The sequence below is a fragment of the Antechinus flavipes genome, chromosome 6, assembly GCF_016432865.1.
Source record: "Antechinus flavipes isolate AdamAnt ecotype Samford, QLD, Australia chromosome 6, AdamAnt_v2, whole genome shotgun sequence".
Taxonomy (NCBI): Eukaryota; Metazoa; Chordata; class Mammalia; order Dasyuromorphia; family Dasyuridae; genus Antechinus; species Antechinus flavipes.
Genome location: NC_067403.1, coordinates 68510782 through 68535042, shown reverse-complemented (window position 1 = coordinate 68535042; position 24261 = coordinate 68510782). Strand labels below are relative to the sequence as shown.

General features: G+C 35.4%; 1 protein-coding gene across 1 annotated transcript in view; it reads right to left on the bottom strand.

The window, feature by feature from the left end:
• Nucleotides 1–272: 272 nt before the first annotated feature.
• The window catches only part of IL15 (interleukin 15), a 155241-nt gene continuing 131252 nt past the window's right edge, over nucleotides 273–24261 (bottom strand). Inside the window, exons 3-7 of the mRNA XM_051965733.1 lie at nucleotides 16414–16520; nucleotides 13960–14047; nucleotides 13660–13704; nucleotides 10442–10579; nucleotides 273–8921 (exon numbers count right to left, since the gene is read on the bottom strand). Coding sequence (XP_051821693.1) covers nucleotides 8811–8921; nucleotides 10442–10579; nucleotides 13660–13704; nucleotides 13960–14047; nucleotides 16414–16520 — 489 coding nt within the window. The 3' untranslated portion in view covers nucleotides 273–8810. The remainder of the gene's footprint in view (nucleotides 8922–10441; nucleotides 10580–13659; nucleotides 13705–13959; nucleotides 14048–16413; nucleotides 16521–24261) is intronic.

Genomic DNA, 24261 nt, shown 5'->3' with positions numbered 1-24261 from the left:
TCTTGGAATTTAAAGTTTAAAAGGGTCTTTAAATGTAGTTCAAATAAATCTCTGCAATATTCCCAACAAGTGGTCATCCAGCATTATTATAATACCTTCAGCAACAGATGTTGAAAGTGGAGTTCTAGTCCCCTCCCAACTAATTAACCCATCATCAGAGTAGATTTAGTGCTAGAGAATTTTTCAATAGTCTCATAATTTGTAGACACAACTTTAATCAACTTGAACTTTTGATCATGGAATGAAAAACAAATGATACCATATAGGAAGCATCTTTTTTAAAAAAGCTTTTTATTTTCAAAACATATGAATAAATAATTTTCAACATTCACACTTGCAAAATCTTATGTGTAGGAAGTATCTCATGACTAGTTGAGAAGAACAAGCCTTTTGGGCTTTCTATAAAAATGTGCACACGCACAAACATGTATGTGTGTTTGTGCATGATCCCTTTTGTGTATTTGGAGAGAGCTAGAAAAAAAGATAGATTAGATAGATATCAGTAAGCTAACTTGTAAATGATTTTAGCACTGAAAAATTCCAGCTTTAGGAATCATTTTATTACTAGAGAGAAGTTGAGGGGAAAGTTTCTTCCCTCTCTCTCCTTTCTTCTTCCTCTTCCTTTTCCTCTGCTTCTCCTCCTCCTCCTCCTTCTTTTCTCCTTTTTTCTTCTTTCTCTTTTTCCTCCTCTTCTTTCTTTTCTCCCTCTCTGTCTTCTTCCCTCTTTCCCCCTTTTCACTCTTTCCTTCCTCCCACTTCCATTGTAACCAGTAGGAGGCAATACATCCAGCCATAATGAATGAAGGTAAACAGCATCCATGAGTTATATATGGAAAGGACCTTAGCAACCACTAAGTCCAAAGCTCTCATTTTAAAGATGAGGAAACTGAGACTAAGTATCCTTTAATGATTTGTCCAAGCTCACACAATTAGTAAGCCTCTGATTTAATTTTAGGTCTTCCTGTTTCTAAAGTCCATGGCTTCATCCATTGTGCCATCTTGTTGTGTAAGTGGAAGAAAGGGAGTATTCCAGAGAAAAGGATAAACTACCCCCTGCCTCTGTCTCCTCCCCTGTCTGGAAGGGGACAAATCCCAGGATTAATGACCTAGGGCACAGAAAGAGAGAAGTGGCTATCTCTCACCAGACTGAAGGCTGTGACCACATACCTCTGTACCTGTTTTTCTCTGAACATTTATTAACAAATACTCTGAAGTAAATGTGTCTACATAGCACATTGCAGATTACAGGACACTGGCTAAATGGTCAGCTCAGCAGCAAACTGATCCATATAGCAAAGATGTCATACCCCTCAAGAAAGCAGCCCAGATAAAAGTCTCATCTATCAGAGGTGAGAGGTACCTTTTTGCCACATCTTAAACTATATACTTCATTACCATTGCACTTCAAATATGAACCCAGTCCCCTAAAGAACTTTACACAAGGTGAGAGTATACCCTTGTTTTGGAGAGGAGGAAATGTTTTGGTTCCAACTCTTCTTGCCATAACATCTTAGTCAATACCTTTCCTAAAATACTTTTGCTTACTATTAATAGTAAGCATCCTAATAGGGGCTTAAGAGTGACAGTAGGAGAAACTCAGTCCCTCAGGGTTATTCCTAGAACCTGGAGGAAAGTGAGAGTATAATTTGCCCAGACTGTAAAAGCAAGTGCAAATGGGTGGAACAGCCCTACCATGCTAGCTAATGAATCAGTATATTTTATTTTAAGATTTTTCTAATTGTGTGAAAATTGTTCTTTATATTGAGCCCAAATCTGTCACCATGTAAGTGGCATCTGGCACAACAAGCCAAATCCTCATCCTTGGGGTAGAATTTTGTATATTCAAATTCAGCTATGGTGACCCTGCCCTGCTCATCCCAATGTGCTCTTTTCTAGACAAACTCCCATTCTCTTCAGAGCCTTACATATAGTGCTTATTGAGTCATTGATGGATTAATTCAATCAATCTCTCTATTGAATCTTCTCTCATATACTCATCATCAAAACACCTCCACCTTAGACATATCCTATTTTGTTAACGTATCTCCTGAAACACTATGCCCAGGAATATGCACAACACTCTCAATGTAGTCTGAGCACTTCAGAATAATAGAACTATTATTCACCTCCCTCCTGGCTATTAACATAGTTTTAAAGCACATTAACCTGCTTAGCTGCCAGATCCAATGTCTGACTCATCATAAGTTTGTGGGCAAATAAAGACTTCATTTTTTTTGTTGTTAAAAGTTCATTAACTGAGCCATGGCTCTGCTATTCTGTGTAGTTTGGGTTTCTGAAACGATGGCAATGATCTGATTGCCAGGTTCTCTTAACTATTTCAAATTTATTATAACTCTCTTAAGCTCTTCTTCCAAGGATTCTAATAGTTTTACATATCCTCAATATATTACATTAAGTAAAGTAAGTAAAGTAAAACTTCCCATTCTCTCCAATTGCATTTTTAAAAGGAAACATATTTCTTTAGGGTTTTGAGAGTTATAAAGTATTATTGATACATTAGTTCATTTGAGAGTCAAAATAACTCAGGTAGGATCTATGAGAGTATTATCTCAATTTTGCAGGATGATCAATATTTGTGGAAGTTTCTAAAATCTCAGATCTTTGTAAGAATTGAAGATAGGGTTAACAAGTAGATACTGACATCACCTCACCAGAGAACTCAAAACATGTTTCATATACCTGGACTGAACTCTGGATCCAGTGTTAGAAAAGCCTGGTTTTTAATCCACTGCTATTAGTGAATACTTGTGTGACTTTGTGCAAGTAATTTCATGTTTCTTGATCTGTTTTGTCATCTGCAAAATGGGAGGGCTGGATAGAAAGATTTTTAAGGTCCCTCCCAGATTAGATTCTATGAAAATTGTTAATTTAAAGAAAGGGGAAGCCAGGTGATGCAATGGATAGAGTGCCAGATCCGGATTCAGGAAAGCCAGAGTTCAATGTGATCTGTTAATAGCTGTGTACTCCTGGGCAAGTCATTTAACAGCTATTTGCCTAAGTTTTCTTATCTGTAAAATGAGAAAATAATAGCAGCTTCCTCCCAGGGTTGTTATAAGGATCAAATGAGACAATTTTATTGGAGTATTTTAATACAGCACCCGGCACGTAGTTGGTACTGAGCAAATGCTTGTTGCTATCCTTCCTTTCACCCTCTTTAATAGAATTTTTCTGTTGATAACTTTCTCTTTCTTCCTTTTATAAATTCAATTTTATTTTCATTTTCAAATTCCCTTCTCATCCCATTCCCCCACTCAGTGAAAAAGTAAGAAAAACAAACAAACAAAAAGGATGATCAAGCAAAATTAATTATCTCATTAGCTATGTTCAAAAATGCTTGAGTCTGCTGTCTAAATCCATCATCTTCTATATCTGGAATGGAGAGCATGTTTAAACTGAGTGCTTTGGAATTTTGCTTTTGGTAATTTTTTCAGAAGAGTTCTAAAGTCTTTTAAAGTTACTTATCTTTAAAAAATACCATTGTTACAGTATAAATTGTTCACTTCACTTTGTATTTGTTCCATATAAGTTTCCCGAGGTTTCTCTTAAATCATTCACTTCATTTCTTTTTTTTAAAAAATATATTTATTTTTAACATTTTTTTTACATTTTGAGTTCAAAATCTTTCCCTTCCTCCAGTTCTTCCACTACACTGAGAAAACAAGTGATATTTGAGATTAATTATATACAAAAGGTCATGTGAGATATGGTGATTTTAGCCATATTTTTATTTTTAAAAAAAAGGAAAAAGGAAAAGTAAAAAAGTATGTTACCCAGAGTTTATCAGTTTTCTCTCTTGAGGTGAAGAACCCTTTTTTTTTTTTTTTTTTTTTTTTTATCATGGATCCTTTGAAATAGTTTTGGATCACTGTATTGGTCAGAGTGGCTAAGTCTTTGGCAAATGATCATCATTACAATACTGTTGTTACTATGTACAGTAATCTGGTTCTGCTCAGTTCACATAAGTTTTTACAGTTTTTCTGAAACCATTCTACTCATCATTTCTGATGACATGGTAATATCCCATAATATCCATATATAATAATTTCGTTAGTCGTTCCCCAACCATGGCTCTCTTTAATTTTTAGTTCTCTGATACCACAAAAATGCTGCTATAAATATTTTTCTACATATAGGCTCTTCTCATTTTTCTTTGATCTCTTTGGGGTATAGGCCCCGTAGCAATGTCATAAAGTCAAAGCCTATATACAGTTTGATAGCTTTTGGATTATAAGAAATTAGGTGGTTCATCAGCTAGAGTTCTGGGCCTGGAGTCAGGAAGACAGGAATTTAAACCTGGCCCCATTTACTACCTGTGTGACCCTAAAACTGCCTGTGTCACTGAATCTCCTTTTTGTTTCAGTTTCCTATTCTATAAAATGGGAGTAATAACTCCTCTCAGGCTTTTTGTGAAAATCAAATGCAACAATACAATAGATATAATATAAATGTTAAACTTTATATAATTAGTAGTAATAGTTCTAAGTTGCTTTCCCAAATGCCTGGAACAATTCATACCTCTGCCAATAGTGCATTAATATTCTTGTTTTTCCAACAGCTCCTCCAACATTTGTCATTTTCCTTATTTGTCAGTTTAACTAATCTAATGAGCAGGAGGTGGTACCTTAGAATCGTTTCAATTTGCCTTTCTTTAATTATTAGTGATTTAGAGCATTTTTCATGTGGCTCTGGATAGCTTAGATTTCTTCTTCTAAAACTGCCTATTCATGATCATTAAAGACTAAGATGATTTTAGAATTCCTTGCAATAATTTTTTTAAATATAGTGAAGCAGTCAGATGTATCTTCTCTCACGTATTATTGCATAACTCATTTAATCTTACACACTCTTTCCTCATTGATAAAAAGAAGATAAAAATGGTCCTTACCCTGCAGGACTCTTTTAAGAATCAAATGGGATGATGTCTATAAAGTGCTTTGCAAACTTTAAAGTACTCTACAAATGCTAGCTATTATTTATTGCTAACAATAATTTTTCTTGTTCAGTTACTTTAGTCATCTATGACTTTTCATAACCCCATTTGAGGTTTTTTGGCAAAGATATAGGAGTGATTTGGCATTTCCTTCTCCACCTTGTTTGACAGATGAGGAAACTGAGGAAAGCAGGGTTAAGTGACTTGCCCAGAGTCACACTGCTATTATGTGTCTGAGACACTCTATCCAATGGGCTACTTAGCTGCCTAACAACAACAATAATAAAATCACTGGGCTCACTAGTTTTACACTGATTCTGCTAGTAATTACCAGAGCCACTCCCTCTGAAACAGTCCTTTCTTCTTATCAGTATCCAGAGATAATAAGACTTTTTCCCATGAGAATGTTCATCACTATTGCTTCGGTACAGAGTCTAATCAGCATTAATAGCTGATCCTACTGCTTTATTCCATTCTGTCCACTCTCTTTTCAAAGACCATAGACATAGAGATTAATGTTTTATTTATCGCCTCTGTAAAATGCTTTCAACTTTTCAGGGGAAAGGTGAGATAGAAACCAAATGTATTATTCTGAGATGATGCTAATGATAACTGACATTTATATGGTGCTTTACGGTTTGCAAAGTACTTTGCATACATTGCCTTTTATTATCTCCATTTTAAAGATATGAAAATTTAGGACTCAGAGTAGTCATGACTCACCTGTGGTCATACAGATGGTAAGGATGGGATGGGAACTAAGGACTTCCTGACTCCAGGATCCTGTCCATCACAATACAGTGTGTCTTAGAAGGGCAGATGACAAGACTTGTCCAAATGGGTACTCTATGTGCATATAGATGGAACTCTGCACCCAAGAATTTTTTGGAGAGAGAACTCGTAACTAAATCATTGTCGTTTTAAAAAGAGAATTGAATAAGATACAAACTTATGCTTCATATTTACTCAATTGAGCTTAAATGTTTAACATCAAGAGGTAGCACAATATAAAAAGGACACTGATTGGACTTAAAGTCAGTAGGACCAAGGTTCAGATCCACCCTCTATTCACTTAAGATCATAAACCTAGAATTAAGAGGGCCTTTGGGAGGGCATCTATCCCAAGGCTTTCCTTTGTGACTCTTTTGCATCCAAGAAATTTTTATATGAGCCTGAGTATATAGGTATATAAAAATAGATATGCAAATCAAACACTTACTGATAAAAAAAATCAATCTTGCAATCCCCACATTCAATTATGAGACCCCTAATGAGGTTGCAACCCACAGTTTAAAAAGATGGGGCCTATCCAGCCCTCTCTACTCCTTTGTCTTCCAACTACTTATTCTATAGCTGAAGAAACTGAGCAACTTAGCAGATCACATGATTTACTCAAAATCTGAGAAGTTATATCAGAAGTAATATTTGATTTCAGATCCTCTGATGTCTGAACAGCTCCATGTCTATGTGAGTAGGGGGTAAGTCCTTTGACATAGTCTCAAGGGGATTGATTAACTCAATGAACTTTAAAGTCCTCTTCTATGATCCTATGAAGTATGAAAATTCCTTATATAAAATATTATTTACATATATGCAAATACAAATATATATTTATATATATATATACATATTGTGTGAAAATAAGATATACTTGATAAAATCACAAGTCCTGGTTTCTCAACTCTGACACTTACTAACTATATAATAACAGGTTGTTTCACGGAGTACTAGAGTTTCCTGAGGACTGAAAGCAGTCAGTGGTCAAAGACATGAGCAGGGGCTGACTTTCTGACAGCCTGGCCCTTCACACTTGTGCATAAACTCAATACATGCACAATCCAAGTTTTTCCAGTGAGATCTTGGCCAGTTCTCCCTAAGCTTATTTTCCCCTAGTGCTTACCTACTACCATCTGGTACCGAGAGCATTATATTTCTTCTTTCAGGCCATGATGATGACACTGAGAATACTTTGGAAATAAGACCTATTACTCATGAGTGACAGACATAATATCAAATTTATCTCACGGGGTCCAATTCTCTAAAATACACATTGAAGACCGTTATAAACTCAGGGCAGTGAGCTGGTTGTAGGTAGGAGACTATTCTGGGGAGGGGAGAGAAAGCAAACATTGTGTGTGTCTGTATAAGGCATAAAACTAAGATCCATTCAGGTTCCATTAAAATAAAAATCTATACATCCCTGAGAACCTACGTTCTAAACATTCTGTACTGACTTATTTTTCTATTAACTATTAAAGGTTGTAGAGTAGAAATAAATCAAAATATGTTCCTGAATACAACAACCTGAGAGTTATACTCTGTATACATTGAACAAGTAAAGAGAAAAACAAATACTCCAATCAGTAATTTTCTTCAAAGCATAGTAGATTTAGGGTGGAAAAGGATCTCAGAGGCCATCTAGTCCGCCACTCTCATTGGACAGATGAGGAAATTGAATTCAGTCAGAGTTTTTGAAGTCTTTGTCATTTGAAGTCTTGTCCTCTGATGCCAAAGCCGGTGCTCATTCTCCTGGGTAAATACTCCCACTGCCTTTTTCACTGATTTTGGTTTGTCTTTGCTCTTTTTCCCAAACTAGGATGTCAGGTAAAAGATTCTCTCTCTCTCTCTCTCCTACTGTCCCAGCTCTTTACCAACTTCAAGGTCTTGAGCTATTTACAAACCTGCAGCAATAAGTGTAAAAACCATCTTGCCCCATCATAGTAAGGCATTGCTAAAGATGGAAGCTAATAATATAGTTAGCATTTATATAGCACCTATTGTATGCCTGGCACTGTACTAAGTGCCAAATATCTTTACAACAATCTTGGGAGATAGGTACTATTATTATACCTACTTTATAATTCGGGAAACAAGTTACATCACCTGTAAGACAGTTTTATGAATTCTTCATTGTCATCAATAGATGGCAAAAAATAATGATAAAGCACCCTATCAATCTTGACTTGACCTTTGTTTTTCAAAAACCATTTTGTATTTGAACTACATAGATTCAAAATGTAATTTTTCATCTCAGTGAATCGTGGATTTACATATGGGTTGGACCTTGAAAGCAGTCACTTCTGGCTTTTTCTTAGTTCTATGATTTGGCAAATCATTGAATTTCTGTCTGTCTCAGTTTGCTCATTTGTCAAATGGGGATAATAATAGCATCATCCTCCCAGGGTAAAATGAAATAATGTTTTTGTAAGTCACTTAGACCTTAAAGCTCTGTATAAAGATTAGCAATTGTTGTCTTCTCCAATATCTTCCTTTTACAATTAAGGAAATGGCCTGGAAAAATTAGGGGACTTGCCCCAGAAGGACAAGGTATCCTAGAAGCAGAATTTAACTCATGCCCTTTCCCTCTAAATCCAGTACTCTTCTATCTTACTTCATTTCTTTTCTTTTGGAGGCAAGCAGGATTAAGTGACTTGTCCAAGGTCACACAACTAGTGTGAGAGCCTGACTCTAGGGCCAGTACTCTCTATTGCACCATCACAATGTCCCAATTTCACCGCTTTCAAAAGATCTTTTCCAGATGCATCTGTTCTTTAAATACGAGGCCCAACTCAGGCCTAAACAGCCTTGTTTTCCCATCCCATGTCATTTAGGAAGAAAATTAAAACTCATATTAGAACATTGTAGAGCTTCAATAATAAATTTAAAACAAAGGTAAAAGAGATCACAAGACAATTGGTTCATTTTTTGTCTTTGTTCTGCGACATGAATTAATTCCATAGTCTTGATCATTATCTTGATAAAATGGCAAATTCCAGTGACTTGAGGACACGAGTCCCTGGTCCAGGAGTCCAAGAAGAAAGTTTTCACCAATAAAAGTGCCGAAATGCAGCAAATGATATTAAGATGTGCCAATAAATAACTGGACTATGCGTATGAAGCTCTGTAAAAATTCTTTAACATTTTTTTCCTCCAGTTCCTCACATTCTTTGCATCCTGATTCTTTGATGTTCTGCCAAAGGGGAAGACAAAAAAAAAAAAAAGATTATAGCAAAGTAAGGCTCCATTCTCTTTCCTGGTGTATCCTATCAACTGAGCATTGTGCTAAGAACCTAAGAATGCCCATGAATTTCCTGGGTAGAGCTTTCAGAAAATGTGAGAAGGGTTTTTCTTTCCTTTACTATTGAAAAAGGTTGTAACAATAGCAAAAACATTGCATTTGTCCGATTTTATCCCCCTGAAACTATCATTCTCAAACAAAAAGTTCTTTATTGATTGTAAAATCTGAAATTATTTCTGCTATATGTGAATAAACCTTGTTTCAACCTTAAGAACTTTATACTGTTTTTCTATGCTGATTCAAAGAAAATTTGAAACAAAAAGCAAAAATTGAGTGCCTATTCCTTGCTAGGCACTATTTAGGCAGTTAAGCCTCCCTCCTCCCCCCCCCCCCCCCCAAAAAAAAAAAAAAAAAACCTCAAACAAGAAAAAATACAATCTACCATCAAAAAGTTCCTAATTTAATGGAAGCCATTAAAAAATAGAATTTAATTTTCTGGAAGGATGTGCATTTTAGAGACCTTTATTTCTTTAAAATACAAAGGATTGCCTGATCCATCCCCTAACCACTCTTTGGTAAACCTTTCCTCCTCTTCATATTTCTATTTTAACTCTTAGATACTTTAGATTTATCTGTGTACTTGTTATATATTATCCTAGTCAGAAAGTAAGTTCCTTGAGGATAGGGCCTGTTTGCTTATTATCTTTATCAACACAGAGCAAAATATTTATTGTTATATTCATTTTGAAGCTCTTTAGGTTTCAGTTTCCTTATCTATAAAATGAAAGTGTTGGACTGAATGATCTCTGAAGGTACATCCAATTCTATAATTCCATGAATTATTCTAGAGCAAAGAACAGATAGCAACAAGTTTATTCATTATTCTAGTATGGAGATTCCTTGAGATTAGCTCATATCTCACTCTGTATCTACACTACATGGTGAGACATATACTAAGTTTCATAAAGGCTGTTTGATTAATGAGCCCAATTTTATTTTCCCCCTATTTTTTTCCTTCAAATCAAATGAGCCTGGTCTAAAAGGTGAATGTAATATATAATCTGTGTTCAAATGATATCTGGAAAGTCTCCATTCAAAATGTCTAAACACAATGAATATGATCTAGGAATTATGCATAAACTGGAATAGATTTCATTAAATCAGATTAGAGTTAGTGATGTCTCAGACTCACTGTAGCAACCTTCTTGAGCCTTTTATTCATTCTAGGAAGGTTCCTTATCATCAGATGTGAAATATGGCATCAGACTTTTTCAATTTTGTTTTTGGTCTAATTTTTGTCCCTAAATTCTTTGTTATAAAAGGTTGCTTTCTGAGACGAACAAAAGAGTAGAAATAAAAGGAAAAAGGCAGATGATGCAAAAACAAAACATCAATAAATATCTACTAAAACTACAAACAAACAAAAAACAAAGTTACATCACATTTTTATTTTCAGTACAGAGAAAGCTCACCCTGTTTGATGATAATTCGTTATTGGCAAGGACGACGATGTTTTCTACTGTTTGATGGAGTTGAGTATTATTACATTCATAGGAAATCACATGTAGCTCCAAAAGAAAACACCTCATCATGGTGATTTTGCAACTTGGCTACAAACAGAATTGAAAAAGAGCTGCTTTACAAGAATTCATCGCTTTTTTTTTAGTAAATAATTTCACATTTTAAAATTCTTGATCAAAAACTCATCCTATCCAAACATTTCCTAAGGACAGGTCGTGCTCCAAAATGTTACATCTATGAATCAACTAAGTTAGGGAGTTTTTACTCTGGCAGAAAATGAAAAAGAAAAAACCCACATTCAGAAGAATCCACAATCTAGGACAGCCATGTGGTGGTACATGGGAAACATTTTGGATTAGCATACCTAGGTTCAAGTTATCCCCCAACCAGTCTCTTAAGAAAATCATGGATCTAAAATTGGAAGAAGTCATGAAGTCAAAACCCATCTTATACAAATGGAACCTCAGAGGCAACCTGGATCTCAATGGGAATCTCTTTCTATAGCTTTCTGCATGAAGACTTCTACATGAAGTTTTTCATCCCTAAAGAAAGAGACTTTTTGTCTCTAAAAGCAGTTGTTGGATCTTTTATTTTGGACCACTCTGATTATTAGAAAATATTTCTTGTGTTCAGTGTGGGGAAGGGTTTAAAATGAATTAGAAATCCTGGGTTTGAGTCTTGGCTCAATCATTCATTATCTGTCTGACCTGAGACAAGACAAAATCATATAAAATTTGCCTATGCAACTTCCTAACTCAGTGATTTAAATCTGAAAGGGTCTACTACCTCCGCCATTTTACAGAGGGAGGATTTGAACCAAATATCTCTTTCCCTATAGGCAAAATGGAGAGTACCTCTCACCCATCTCTCAGAGGTATTGAAATGATCACAGGTGATACTCTGTTGACAGTGCCCTGAAAGGGTATAAAGCATTGACACACCTCTGTAACTATTAATCCTTAAAAAGTGATTTTGCTTTTAGAGGGGGAAAACTGAAGTCTAGATAGAAAATGCTGGGAACCTATTCAGTGGTCTGACTCATTCAAGGAAGAATGTCTAAACAAGCAAATTTCACTTCAACCAAACCCTTGAGACTTGCAAGTGCTATTAACAATAAATCTTTCAGCTTGCTGGTGGTTAATTATTCATGTAGTCTGCATGGAAAAAGTATAAAAGTACAAAGAAGGGACTCGGGGAGAAGAAGATGACCAACACTAATCAAATAGTGCCCTAGTTGGCTGGGAGATTGAAGCCACGTTCCTGGCACTGGCAACGATTGACATTGCCAAAAAGATTCTGATTAGGATACTGTTGATGAGAAGCCCAATCGTAAATTAACCCAAACTTTGTCTTCCACGAAATAAAGGAAAAGGTAAGAGAGACTTGGTTTTTATATCCAGAAACATGAGAGAAACCAGATTGCCTCAGGTACTTTCAGTCCAATTAAGCAAGATGAAAATATTTCCTTTGGACATTTGAGAAAATTGATCAGTTTTATAGATTTGTTGCTTGGTTTATGCTACTTATAATAGGCAGGATTTTTTATTTTATTTGTAAGAGAGGGAGATTCCATCTCATTAATGCACACATTTGCTCAATTTACAGGAAACAGAGTTGATGTGGGTATATAATGAAAGTGTGGCTGGGTGGGCTGTAGAATTCTGTGGAGGCTAAGTCATAATAGGTAATATAATTGGCCTGACTGTAATGTTTTGTTTTGTTTTAACAATGACTTATATTTTTTCCTTCTATAACAAAGAAAAAAAAATCCAAAAAAAAAAAAAAAAGGCAGAGTTGTCTTACTATGGCTTACTACTATGAATATGTTTTCTCCCCCCCCCCCCTCTTTTTTGGTCTTCTCAGTTTCTTTCTGAGGAATGCAGCACCATATAATAGATACAGAGCTAGGTTGAATCTGTTTCAAACACTAATTAGCTGTGTGACCAAGTGAAAGTCTTATTCCCCTCCCCTGTGTTTAACTTCCTGATTTGTAAAATTGGGGGGAGGGGTAGACTAATTGATCTATAAAAGCATATAGATATAGATATGATGGTATAATCCAATGAATTTGAAGCTGTGAGTCTAAGACATTTTGGTATGAATTGGTAGTTTATATTATATAATCAAAGGTTCTTGGCACTGATATAATGCCAAGTTTGTCTGAAAGGAGATTTTTTGTCAGCATCCTATGAACAGGAGTCCATGGAGACTTTTTCACAATATTTTAATTTAAAATTAATTTAAAATTTAAAAATATACTGACTATAGAGGAACATATTGAAGAGTGAGACTTGAATTCTTTAACTTCAGCTAAATTATAAGTCCTAGCAGAACAAAGTCCTCTTTTGGCTTCTCAGAAAAAGTAATTCACATTCTTTAAGTCTGTTCCTTCTCATTTTATTCAGGGAAATGGGCTCAGCATGAACCAGCCCTAGAGGCAGATCCAGCAAGAACTAGACTAGTATATATCACAGAGGAGATATAGGTCTATAGGGGCAGTCATCTTATACCCTGGGGTACATTCAAGAGATGAACAAAAACCAGTGTATATTGATTTTGTTTCTAAGGCAGCTCTGGGATGATAGTTTTCTGGAAGTGGGTAAGGAGAAAAGTCAGGGATTATAGTAGAGAATCAGGAGACAATGTTCTAGCCTGTTCCTAACATTAACTCACTCATATCACAATATCTTGAAGAATGAGAAATATGAATTGTATGATCTCTATTATAGAGTCCCAAATTATCAGAATTGTAAGGAGGGTGGGGAGAAGGAATCTGGTTGGGGTCAGAGTCATTTAACCTCTGCCAACATGCATTAAGGAGCACTCATTAATTATCCCTCACAGTTGCACATTATAACTTTAGACATCTCCAATTATTAAAAAGTTTTGCCTAACATATGCTTTTCTGCAATTTCACCCATTATTCCTGGTTCTGTTCTTTGGGGTCAAGCAGAGCAAAACTAGCTCCTCTTCCACATGACAGCTTTTAAATTCTTGAATACAACTATCACAATCTCCCCCAAATCTTCTCCAGGTTAAGAACATTTCAGTTCTTTAATATAACCCTTCCAGGGTTTCTTGATTCTAAGAAAATTCCCTCTTCAGGTCTCCAGCAATAGAACAACACCATAATTATGGCACATGTAAAAGAAACGGCAAATATACTCACATGGGCATTACTTTCAGTATACAGAGTCGTATCAATATTATGTCCCTAAAAGAAAAGACAATTATATATGTGAAAAATTGGAGGATGAAAACATCGAAAAAATTTTTGAAATTAAACAAAGGATTTTTAAAACATGAAAAGAAAAGTGTTCATGTATCATTCCGCTAGAACCTGTTTATATTTTCCACATTTGGGCTGTGTACTAGCTAATACCCAGACAAGTAGACTTCCAGTAACTTTCTAGTGTTATACAGGTAAAGCCAGTTAGCCCCGAGTGGGGATAGGAGAATCAATACTTACTTCGATAATACCTGGAATCCGCTTCAATTCAACTATGACATCTTCCCAATGAGAAGCTTCAGTTTTAGGCAGATGGGCACTGATGCAGCTGAAACAAAAGCAAATTATGAGGTCTTTCTGTACTAGCATGCCTTTCGTATTAGTTAGCTACTAATAGGAAGAGAACATGGAATCAAAGGATCAAAGGCTTAGATGAAGTCACGTAGGCACTGATTAAGTCAGAAGGGTGAATAATAAAATCAAATACATTGACAAGACTTCATACCAATGAAAAGCTAAAACCCATTTTGTTGTTGCTGTTAGTAACATCCATTTTCATAGGGTACTTTAGTAGCACAGTGGATAGAGTGCCAGGAGGCAGGAAGACTCATCTTTCTGAATTCAAATCTGGCTTCAGACATTTAATTGTGTGACTCTGGGCAAGTCATTTAGCCCTGCTTGTCTCAGTTTCCTTATTTGTAAAATGAGCTGGAGAAGGAGAAGTCAAATCACTTTGGTATCTGCCAAGAAAACCCGAAATGAAGAGTCGAGTGTGGCTGAAAAATGACTGAACAACAATAGACATCCAAGTTAGTCATCTTAAAAATAATTTACTCTTTTAAGTAAGTTAAATATACTCCCTTAAATCATGAGCTCACTGTTAAATCTGCTTGACAAATCCATCTTTTATAGCTAGACCAGCAAGATTGGTCTACCAGAAATTTTAAAATCATCTATTTAGATTTAAGTATGCCTGAGTTTAAATACTAAAAGACAGTGAACAAATGATGCATTCATCCCACTTAAAATGTAGAAAGCCTCATCTTCCAAACTAGAAAGGCCTAGAGGTTTTTAATGCAAGTCAACACCTGTGTGACCTTGACCAAGGTCAATTAATTTTTTCTGGGATTTCAAGTGCTTCATCTGTAAAATAAGTGGGTTAGAGAGAGAGGACTGTGGGAATTGAGTGTGGATCACAACACAGCATTGTCACTCTTTTTGTTGTTGTTTGCTTACATTTTATTTTCTTTCTCATTTTTTCCTGTTTGATTTTTCTTGTGCAGCAAGATAATTGTATAAATACGTATGCATATATTAAATTTAACATATATTTTTACCATGTTTAACATATTTTGGACTATTTGCCATCTAGGGGAAGGGGAGGGGGAAAATTAGAACACAAGATTTTGCAAGAGTAAATGATGATAAATTATCCATGCATATGTTTTGAAAATTTATAAACTTTAGTGAAAATTTTTTAAAATAAGTGGGTTAGTTAGATGGCCTCTGGGGTGTCTTTTAGCTACAAATCTATGATAAAAAGAGAAGCAGAAGTAACAGCTGATTTTAGGGAATTTTTTACAGAGAAAGAGTCTAACCCAACCCTGTTCCACCTTGCCAGAAGGAATGGAATATGGCAGCTTATCACTTTTCTTTCTAAAATCTGATTCCATTGCCCTTCTGGTGATGTTTGTTACAGGGTAAAATGGGCTGTCATATTTTTAGATTAGGAAACATGTCACCCTAGGAAAATCCTCAGAGCAAAAAAACAAAATAAGAAATACTTTTGGAAACAACAAAAGAAAGGGGGGGGGGGGGAATCAGTAATCTGCAGAGACAAATGAGTATGTAGCTGGAATAAAACAATTAAACTTTCTTTGTATCCTCATTGATATAGGGAATTTCTAATGAGGAAATTCCCTCTCTTAAAGCAGATCATCAATTCCTCTGTAGTTGCCAGGGGTACTGGGAGTTTGGTACCTTGTCCAGGATCACACAGCAAGTATGTGTCAGACACAGTATTTGAACCCATATCTTCCTGGCTGGCTCACTATCCCTTACATCATACTATCCCACCTTCATACTATCCCACCTCCATTCTGCCTGATCTCCATCCCCCCAAACAATCCAGAAGATGGATTTCTTAAAAGTATGTATGGTACTTTTTATATATAGGGGGTCCAATTTATTTGGGGACACATAAGAAGCAACATGGTATCAGAGCAGGGTTATCAAACACAGAAAGGGACCCCTGTAGAATGCATATTGATTTAGAAAACAATTTCTATTGGTGTTGTATTTTAATGTATTTTGTTCAACATTTCCCAATTATTTTTAATCTATAGGGGGCCCGCTTGGGAATTTTGCCTGATATTAGTCTGATTTTGATACCTCTGTTATAGAGAATAAGGCTACCTAATTCAGGAGGATTTGAATTGAGGGCCTATTGCTGTTGCCCTCAACAACTTTCTAAGATTATAAATTGAAGGCTAATAATAAATCCAACCACACACTATAAATCAATTACACACACTACCCCCTTCATCCCAGATATATTCAAGGAAGAAAATGAATGAGGGAATATGCCTTTTCCTCTAAACCATTGTTTTATATCAAAATGCCCAGAATGTGAGCAAGTTGAATTAAGCAGAGACAACCATTTGTACATGTAGGTATAATGAAAGAGCATGTTACCTGAGAATGAAGAAATATGTCCCAGATTCATTTAAAATACTGAAAAAATGGCAATTTAAAATGGGCCACAAGTAGCACTGGATAGATGTGCTTCTTAAGTTTGATTTCTGAAAAACATAATTAGACAATGGTTATTTGAACAGTGTCCATTTTATGAAAGGTGCTGTGTTATGGCTAATAATGGGAAAGAAATAAATATTTATTAAGTTCCTACTGTGTGCCAAACACTTTACAAATATTTGATACTCACAACAATCCTAGGAATTAGATGCATTTGTTATCTCCTTTTATAGTAAAGAAACTGAGGTAGACAAGTGATTTGCTTAGCATCACACAGCTAGTAAGTCCTTGAGCTACATTTAAACTCAAGTCTTCCCCATTGCCCATCTGAATTCTATCCTTTGTGCTAGGAGGCATTAGAAGGCACATAAACAATCCTCACATTATAACTAACACATCTACTCACCGTTTCATTTATTCATTCATTTGCTTATTTATTTTTTAAAAAACACAAAAAAATTTGAGAAGGGGGAGAATCTGAAATATACAAGCCTATACATTACAAATCAGAATTTGATTTGTTTTATTGATTGTCTAGACTTAATAATGAAGATAATGTTAATTCAGATTTAACTTAAAAGTATGTCATTAATATTTTTTTAAAAGAAAAATTGTTTGTTAAATATTTCCCAGCACACCAGAAAAGAATGCACTAACCTGACAGGAGCTTTGACCATTTTCCCCCAATTAACGTTTGGCATAAATTAACTTGGATTGTGTTTCTCTCTTTCACCCTCTCAAATCCACTTGTTGGTAAATGAAAAGATATTTACAAAAACTCAAAATTTTCTTTAAACTATTAAAATCCCAGTTGTTCTGAGGTCTATAATAAACTCATTAGACAGGAATTTGGAACTTATATCAAGAAAGGAATAAAAGGAACTCACTGGAAATGTAGGTACTAAAATGTAGGTGCTATTTAATTTTCATCTTTTCTCTAACCATATCAAATATAGACTTTCACTTGTTTTATTGTGAGATTGTCTTTAGAGAGGGCTATCTTTTGCTCAATGTCTTTTTTTAATTAGTATTTTATTTTTCCAAATACCTGTATAGATAGTTTTCAACATTCATTTTTGTGAGACTTTGTGTTCCAAATTTCTTTCTCCTTCTCTTTACCTCCTTTCCCAAGACATCAAGAAACCTAATATAGATTAAATATGTGGAATTCTTTAAAATATATTTTTATATTTAACCTATTGCCACTTGGTTATATATATTTTACAAGATTTAAACTTTCATAATTATACTCTGCTTGGGTCAACAGCAACACTCACTCTAGAAGAATAATAGGCTAAAAATAAAAAGAGGCAGACTAGAAACAACTTACTTCTGCAGCTAACTGATTCACTAAGTGGATAATTTACATATAAACAAAAGTTCATAGATCTAGCTTTCAAAGGGACCTAAGAATCCATCTAGTCCAACCCTTTCTTTTACAAAATGGGCCTGGAGAAGTGATTTCCCCAAGATCACAAAGATAGGAAGGAATACAACTTGGATTGAAAGCAGGTCTCCAAATCCAGTGTTCTTTCAACTGTATACCACCATCCTCCTTGAGAGCTGAGAGTCCATGCAGCCTTCTAAATGTTAAAGGTCTGATGGCCCTAGAATTTCAAAACAAAAATTTTCATGGTAGGTACTTATAAAATCCTGGTAGGTTTTACACACATTATCTAAGTTTTTCTGCAGAATGCTCTGCAAATCTAATTATATTCATTTACAGACAGGAAACTAGGCTGGGAGAGACAAAGCGACTTCCTAAAGATCATGCAACCCCATAAGCATTTATTTAAATACCTCTATTTGTAAAGCTACCTAGCTTTAATCATCGAATGGATGTGAATCCAGTCAAACTGAGATCTGTTGAAGACCTGAGCTTAAAAAGCCCAAGGTCTCCCCTTTTCATATATTTCAACTTTTCTTTTTGTTACCTTTTTAGTTGTGTGAGAAATGGATGGGTATTTGTTTAACAAAGTTGTGAAAATTAAATTAGAAAAATGAAACCCACTGAAATGGTGACCTAAGATTTAAAAAGAATATTGTTTTTTTGCCTCTAAGCCTCCTCAGTTACCTCCTCCTTTCTAGAATGGAAGCTCCTTTGGGGCAGAGACTGACTGTGTAATAAAGGATGGAGATTCATGTCCGGTAACTTCTGTAACATCCAATTAATGGGGAACCAGGGAAGGAAATTGTGCTTCAGGATAGGAAATAAAATGCTGCCCTCTGGAGTTTCAAAGGTGTTTCTACTCACCTACGTACTCATTGTTGTAAGAATGTAAAATAAATCTTTCCTGCATTCATCAGTGGAGTTCTTGTTAAGATATTTTGTTTCTTACAAATGGGGGCTCATCCGGGATCTGGACATTATGAGTTGGTGTGGCCCCTGTTGAAGTACAAGGAGATGCAACCCATTGATTTCAATGACTTTGTAGCTTGGCTCCAGGTCCCCCTTTCAAAGACTGTCCAAGATCTAAAGATCATATTGGTAAGTAAGGACACTGATGAATCCAGGAAATCAGGAAGGGAAATATAGTAGGTTCTTCAGTAGCCAGGAAAATCTGTGCACAGCTCAAAGGTAAGACTCCAAAGCATCTATTATTGCTTTTGGTGTCTGGGGCTTTTGAATTGTCAGACTGGTAAAATGGGGAATTTTATAGTGTCAAGGAATGGGAAATCCTGGAAATATCTCTCATAAAATCCTGGAAGAGAGGGGATATAAGGAAATGTAGATTTGAGTAAATATTAATGATCTGGGATCACTGGAGTGTGAAGATCTCCATGCAGTGGTGCAGGAAGGATCTATAGAGATATTTACAAGAAACTTTAGGGAAGAAGTAAAGAAGTAGGATATTGGAAGAGAAGAGGTTCTTCTCCAGGAAGTAGAGAAGGAACAACTCTGTACTAGAGAGAAAGAAAAGGAATTTAAAAGCAGTTTGTGTTTAGTGTGTGAGTGTGAGTATGTTTTGTCTACTGTTTCAGTCAGCTGAATTACAAAGTAAAAGAAATGACCATTGGGGATTTAAAAGTGCTTGTTTTGTGCATCATGATGCAAAGTAACTTGAATTTTTCTTAAGCTTTCAAAGTTCTGGCCCTAGAGGGGAATGACCAGGGCTGCTGCATGTGGATTATGTCCAGTCCAGTCTCTCATGTCCCCATGCTCTGAAGTCAGCCTTAGTTTTTATCTAGATGGGTTCCAACCAGAATCCCAAAACTCTTCTCAGAGGGCTTTGGATTCTGTAAAAGGGTGTGGCCTACCTCCACATGGGTTGGAGAAATCAAGGGAAATCCACTTTATACGTTAAAACCTTTCCCCCTTCCCAATATAGCAGTCCACATAGGGAAGAAAACAAAATTCAGGGGGAGAGGGAGGGATAGGCGCCATTGTCATTTTGTTCTCAAGGGCTTGTGTCTCCACTTCAGGTATCATAGTTTATTAACATTCCAAAGATTTATGGCATTTTAGGAGAATGGAGTTTCTTTTCTTTTTTGAGGAGGAGTTTTCTCCCAAAAAATGGGACCTAAATTACTATGTGTTTAAATTTAAAAATCAATTGATGTATTTGGCACTAAGATTTTAGAAATATGTTGCATTAATATTGAATTATTGCTACTAGAATTTTGTCTGTATTTAACGTGAAGTTATTAAAAATGGGTATTAAAATACTTCTCCAGTTACTTACCTAAAGTAGTCACAAGTAGTCTATATCTCCTTATTAGATGAAATATATTTATCGCTTGCTTATTATGTTATTTGCTAAATTATATATTGGGCAATTTCTAAAAATTATATGAGCTATAATTTAAAATTTTTTCAGCTCTGCTGAACATAAGGTATAAATTTTGTGAAATTTGTTCTAAAGTGATTTAGATATTACCTATATTCTGAATCTAAAGGTTTATCTTGTTTTCTCTCTTTAACAAAGAAATACTTAAAGGGTAGAATTTATACAACTTTATAGAAAGTTTTAAAAAGGTAGTTTTAAAAACAAGAGACAAGAAAGATTGATTTGCAAAAGCAATTGATAATTTGAATGGAACATCTAGTAACTAGATGTTAGAATCTCACGGGCTAAAGTATTGATTTTTCAAATAATTTTTTAAATTGGTATTTGTGTTAAAATTGGAAACTTGACTGTAAATTACATGAGATTCATATCTACTTTTGTGATAGCCAAATAGACATAATATAGCCTATCACTTATGAAAATTGTGAGATTGCTAATTAAGTTATTTGTGGTTATTATCATAATATTGAAACCTAAAATTGATAAGTATTATAGATATGAATTATGTGTGGCTACAAAGAGAGGAATGGGATATTGAGCCGGCACCAAATGATGTGGTTTGAGGAGCCAAAAATGAGGTGGGTTGTGTAGACACCAGATGATGATTGATATCAAAAGTTGGAGTTTGATCATGCGAAAAATTCAGTGACCATTCTCTTTGGCAAAACATACATTTATTTAGGGAAGAGGTTGCAGATAAAATGGAGGGCTATAATAGACATCAGAAATGGTAAATATGAGATAGAGCAAGAGAGCATAGAAATAGGTTTTAATAATTAATGAGGGAATGGGTAAGTTCCTTAGTGGAACTTGCCATTTGCCAGGAGAAAACCCATGGTGTTGGTTTGCCTTTAGCTGACAAACTAAATTTTGAAAGGGACTTAGCTGCCTAAAAGAGTTCGCTATAAGGAAGAGAAGAGAGGTTGGGAAGCTTAGTGGCATTAAGGGAGATACCACATGGAAGGGGGTAAAGGAGTGGGAAAGACACCATGAGGCAGACTGACCCAAAGAAGGGCAGCAGTCATTGGATGGCCTGTAAGTAGATTTTAAAAGTAAATTTAACCTCAGAAACATAATGAACAGGTCATGGCAAGGTGAAATTGCTCAAAACCTCTACAGATGATGGGTCTCAGGAGTTTGATATTACTTGGATTTCAGACTGGACCACCTCCCCAAATGGGACCATGGAGCTAAACTGATTTCCATCAGTGCCTTCTCCCTGCCTGCCTCAGGGACTCTAAAATGGATTTGGATAGGGGAGGTGGATTCAGCTCCTGTTCTGGGGTCATTTCCCTCTTTTATGAACTTTCTTGGTTTGGAAAAAGCTTGATTCTAGGTGTAGAGTTCCAGTCTCTTCACCTTTAGGTTTCTGGAGGTTCTTGGTTGGGATTTTTGGTAGTTAATCTGAAATTTAGGATTGAAAACTGTATACTAGTTATTTGCATGATCTGTTGGCTCAGGAAGGTGAAGGCTTAGTCCACCCTTCCCTACTGGCTATATGGGAAAATTCACTCACTCATGCTCACCCTCTCTCCCCTAACCTTCCCTAATCCCCACTTCTAGGTGGTTAAATGAAATTCCTTTAACATTAATTGCTTCTACTGTTTGAAGGAATAGCTTATGTTTATATGGTATTAATAACTGAATCTTTATTTTTGTTTTTCAAGTCCATGGTTGTTTTAAGATAAAATCATTTGTGGTACTATATGAAAGGTTCTACTACTGAGAAATGCAAGGATAACCTTTAAAAAAATTTTTTTTGAAGTAAAAAGAGTAGGATTTCAGCCTGATAGTCCTGCATATAATTTTGATTGTGCTCTGCAGACATATGGGATAGGTAATTTAGGATCTAAAACCTCTGATTAGTGAAACTTGCTATCAAGATGAAATCTCTTGGGATTATAATGGATATTGTTTTAATTTTTGAATTTGGGAATGATTATCTGATGAATTATTGTTAGTAAATTTGAGAGCTGAGTTGGCTATAATGGGGATTGTTACTACATGACTGGTTGTCAGATGTGACTTATGAGCTCTCAGGCTGAAGCTCTAAAAGGATCAGTTTTGTGCAATTATAATCAGGCTCCTGATTTTTCTTCTTATAGCAAGATTCTATAATTAGAGTAAATGGTCAATAGAAATAATAAGCACAGTTCCAAGTATGTAATATCTTGTTGTTTTCAAACTGTTTTCAATCTAGTCATTATACTTTATAATTAGGTAAATGAGTATTTGACCTAGTCATCTATCTGTTGTGAGGGCCTTATTTCATACAGATATCAATCCTAAAAGATTTAAAAATAATGTAATAAGAATTGATACAACTATCTGTGGGACCTACCTGTTATTTTATGATTACTGAAACCAAAGCTGGTTTGGAGAAGAGGATTTTAGTCTATTCAAGTTTTCTTGGAGAGATGTAATTTAGGAACTATTTCGTTATATCAATGAGAAAGTCAATTTTATTTAAGTTTGTTATTAACATAGGAAATAATATTTGCTTGTATGGTGTGTCCTATGGCACAAACATGTTTTCTTAATTTATTTGACATGAAGAGCTGATGCCCAATCTATATTGGCCTCTCCCAGTAGAGAGATAATTGTCTAGGAAAAAAAATACTGGCAGAGAGGCTTTATACATGCTTCTTTTACAAGTTTGGGTTAATTTCTATCTTAATATCCTGGCTTTAGACAGGCAAATGAGGCCTCTGATAGAAGAATTTTGTATATACCTCTGTTACTATGATGAGATTCCTCCTTTCTCAAAATTGGTTTTGTTATAATGTAGTCTACTAAAAGAAATGATGCTTAACTAGCTATTTACAGAATCTTCAGGGAAGATAAGAGTGCACACCCCAAGAATGAGGGTGCTCTTAGTGCTCTCTCATACTCTCTCTAGTTTTCTTCCTTTAGGGTTAGAGCAATTCACTTTAAAATGATTAGCATCAGAAAACTGCATTGAAGAGGGGTCGGACTCAACCCACTAGTTCTTCAATCAGCTCAGAACTCCTCTAGGACCCTGTAGGATGACCCAGCTCAACACTATTTTCAGCAGGAAGTAGATTCAGAAGATGAGATCATTGTCCCATACCCCAGAGGACTTTGGCCATTTGTTTGAGAAGGAAATGGAATTGATTGGTAAGTGGACCCCAAACTACCCATTTTCTGAGTGGGTTCCTTGTAAGCAGTTCATTGATTCTGCGAAGGTGGAGGTTATATAGGATTAATGCTACACTCCTGCTACAATGTATTTGAGACTATGGATGGGGACATTTGATTAAGATTTGGGTTAATGTTGCTGTCAAGGATACCTCATGAACAATACAGCTTGATGCTTGTCAAATTATGGAATATGGGGACATAAGAATAAATTTTGGGTTAATATTACTGGGAAGAATACTCCATGAATAATACAGTTTGATGCTTGTTAAATTATTGAGGATGGGGACATTGGATTAAGTTTTGAGTTAATGTTACTGGGAAGAATACCCCACAAACAATACAGTTTGATGCTTTTCAAATTATAGTTATAAAGATTTGACTAGCCAGACAAGTAGTTGCCATAAGAATTTGTGTCCTGATAGAAAAAGAGGATTTTATGGAACTGACTGTCCAATTTGGAATAATATTTGTTTTTTACTACAAGGGCAGGACACTTGGAAAATGTAGATCAAAGAGTAAGTTTGGAATATATGTAATAGTTATAGATCTCTTAGTTTGGAATCAAGTCAAGGACTTAAGGCAAGTAATAGACATTAAAGCCTGGGTAGAATTTGGTAAAGTACTTTGCAAAGAGTCTGAATAAAAAGCAGTTTCTATGACTGTGGTACAGATTGCCCCACGTACAGATAGTGCCATTCCCTTTGCAGATGGAAAAACATAAGAGTTAATTCAAATATGGGATCCTTCAGTTAAATGAAATAACATTTCTAGGGAGAACTTCAATCCTTTTTTTCTACCTTTCCCTTTTATAAAGAAATAAACCAGGATATACTAATTG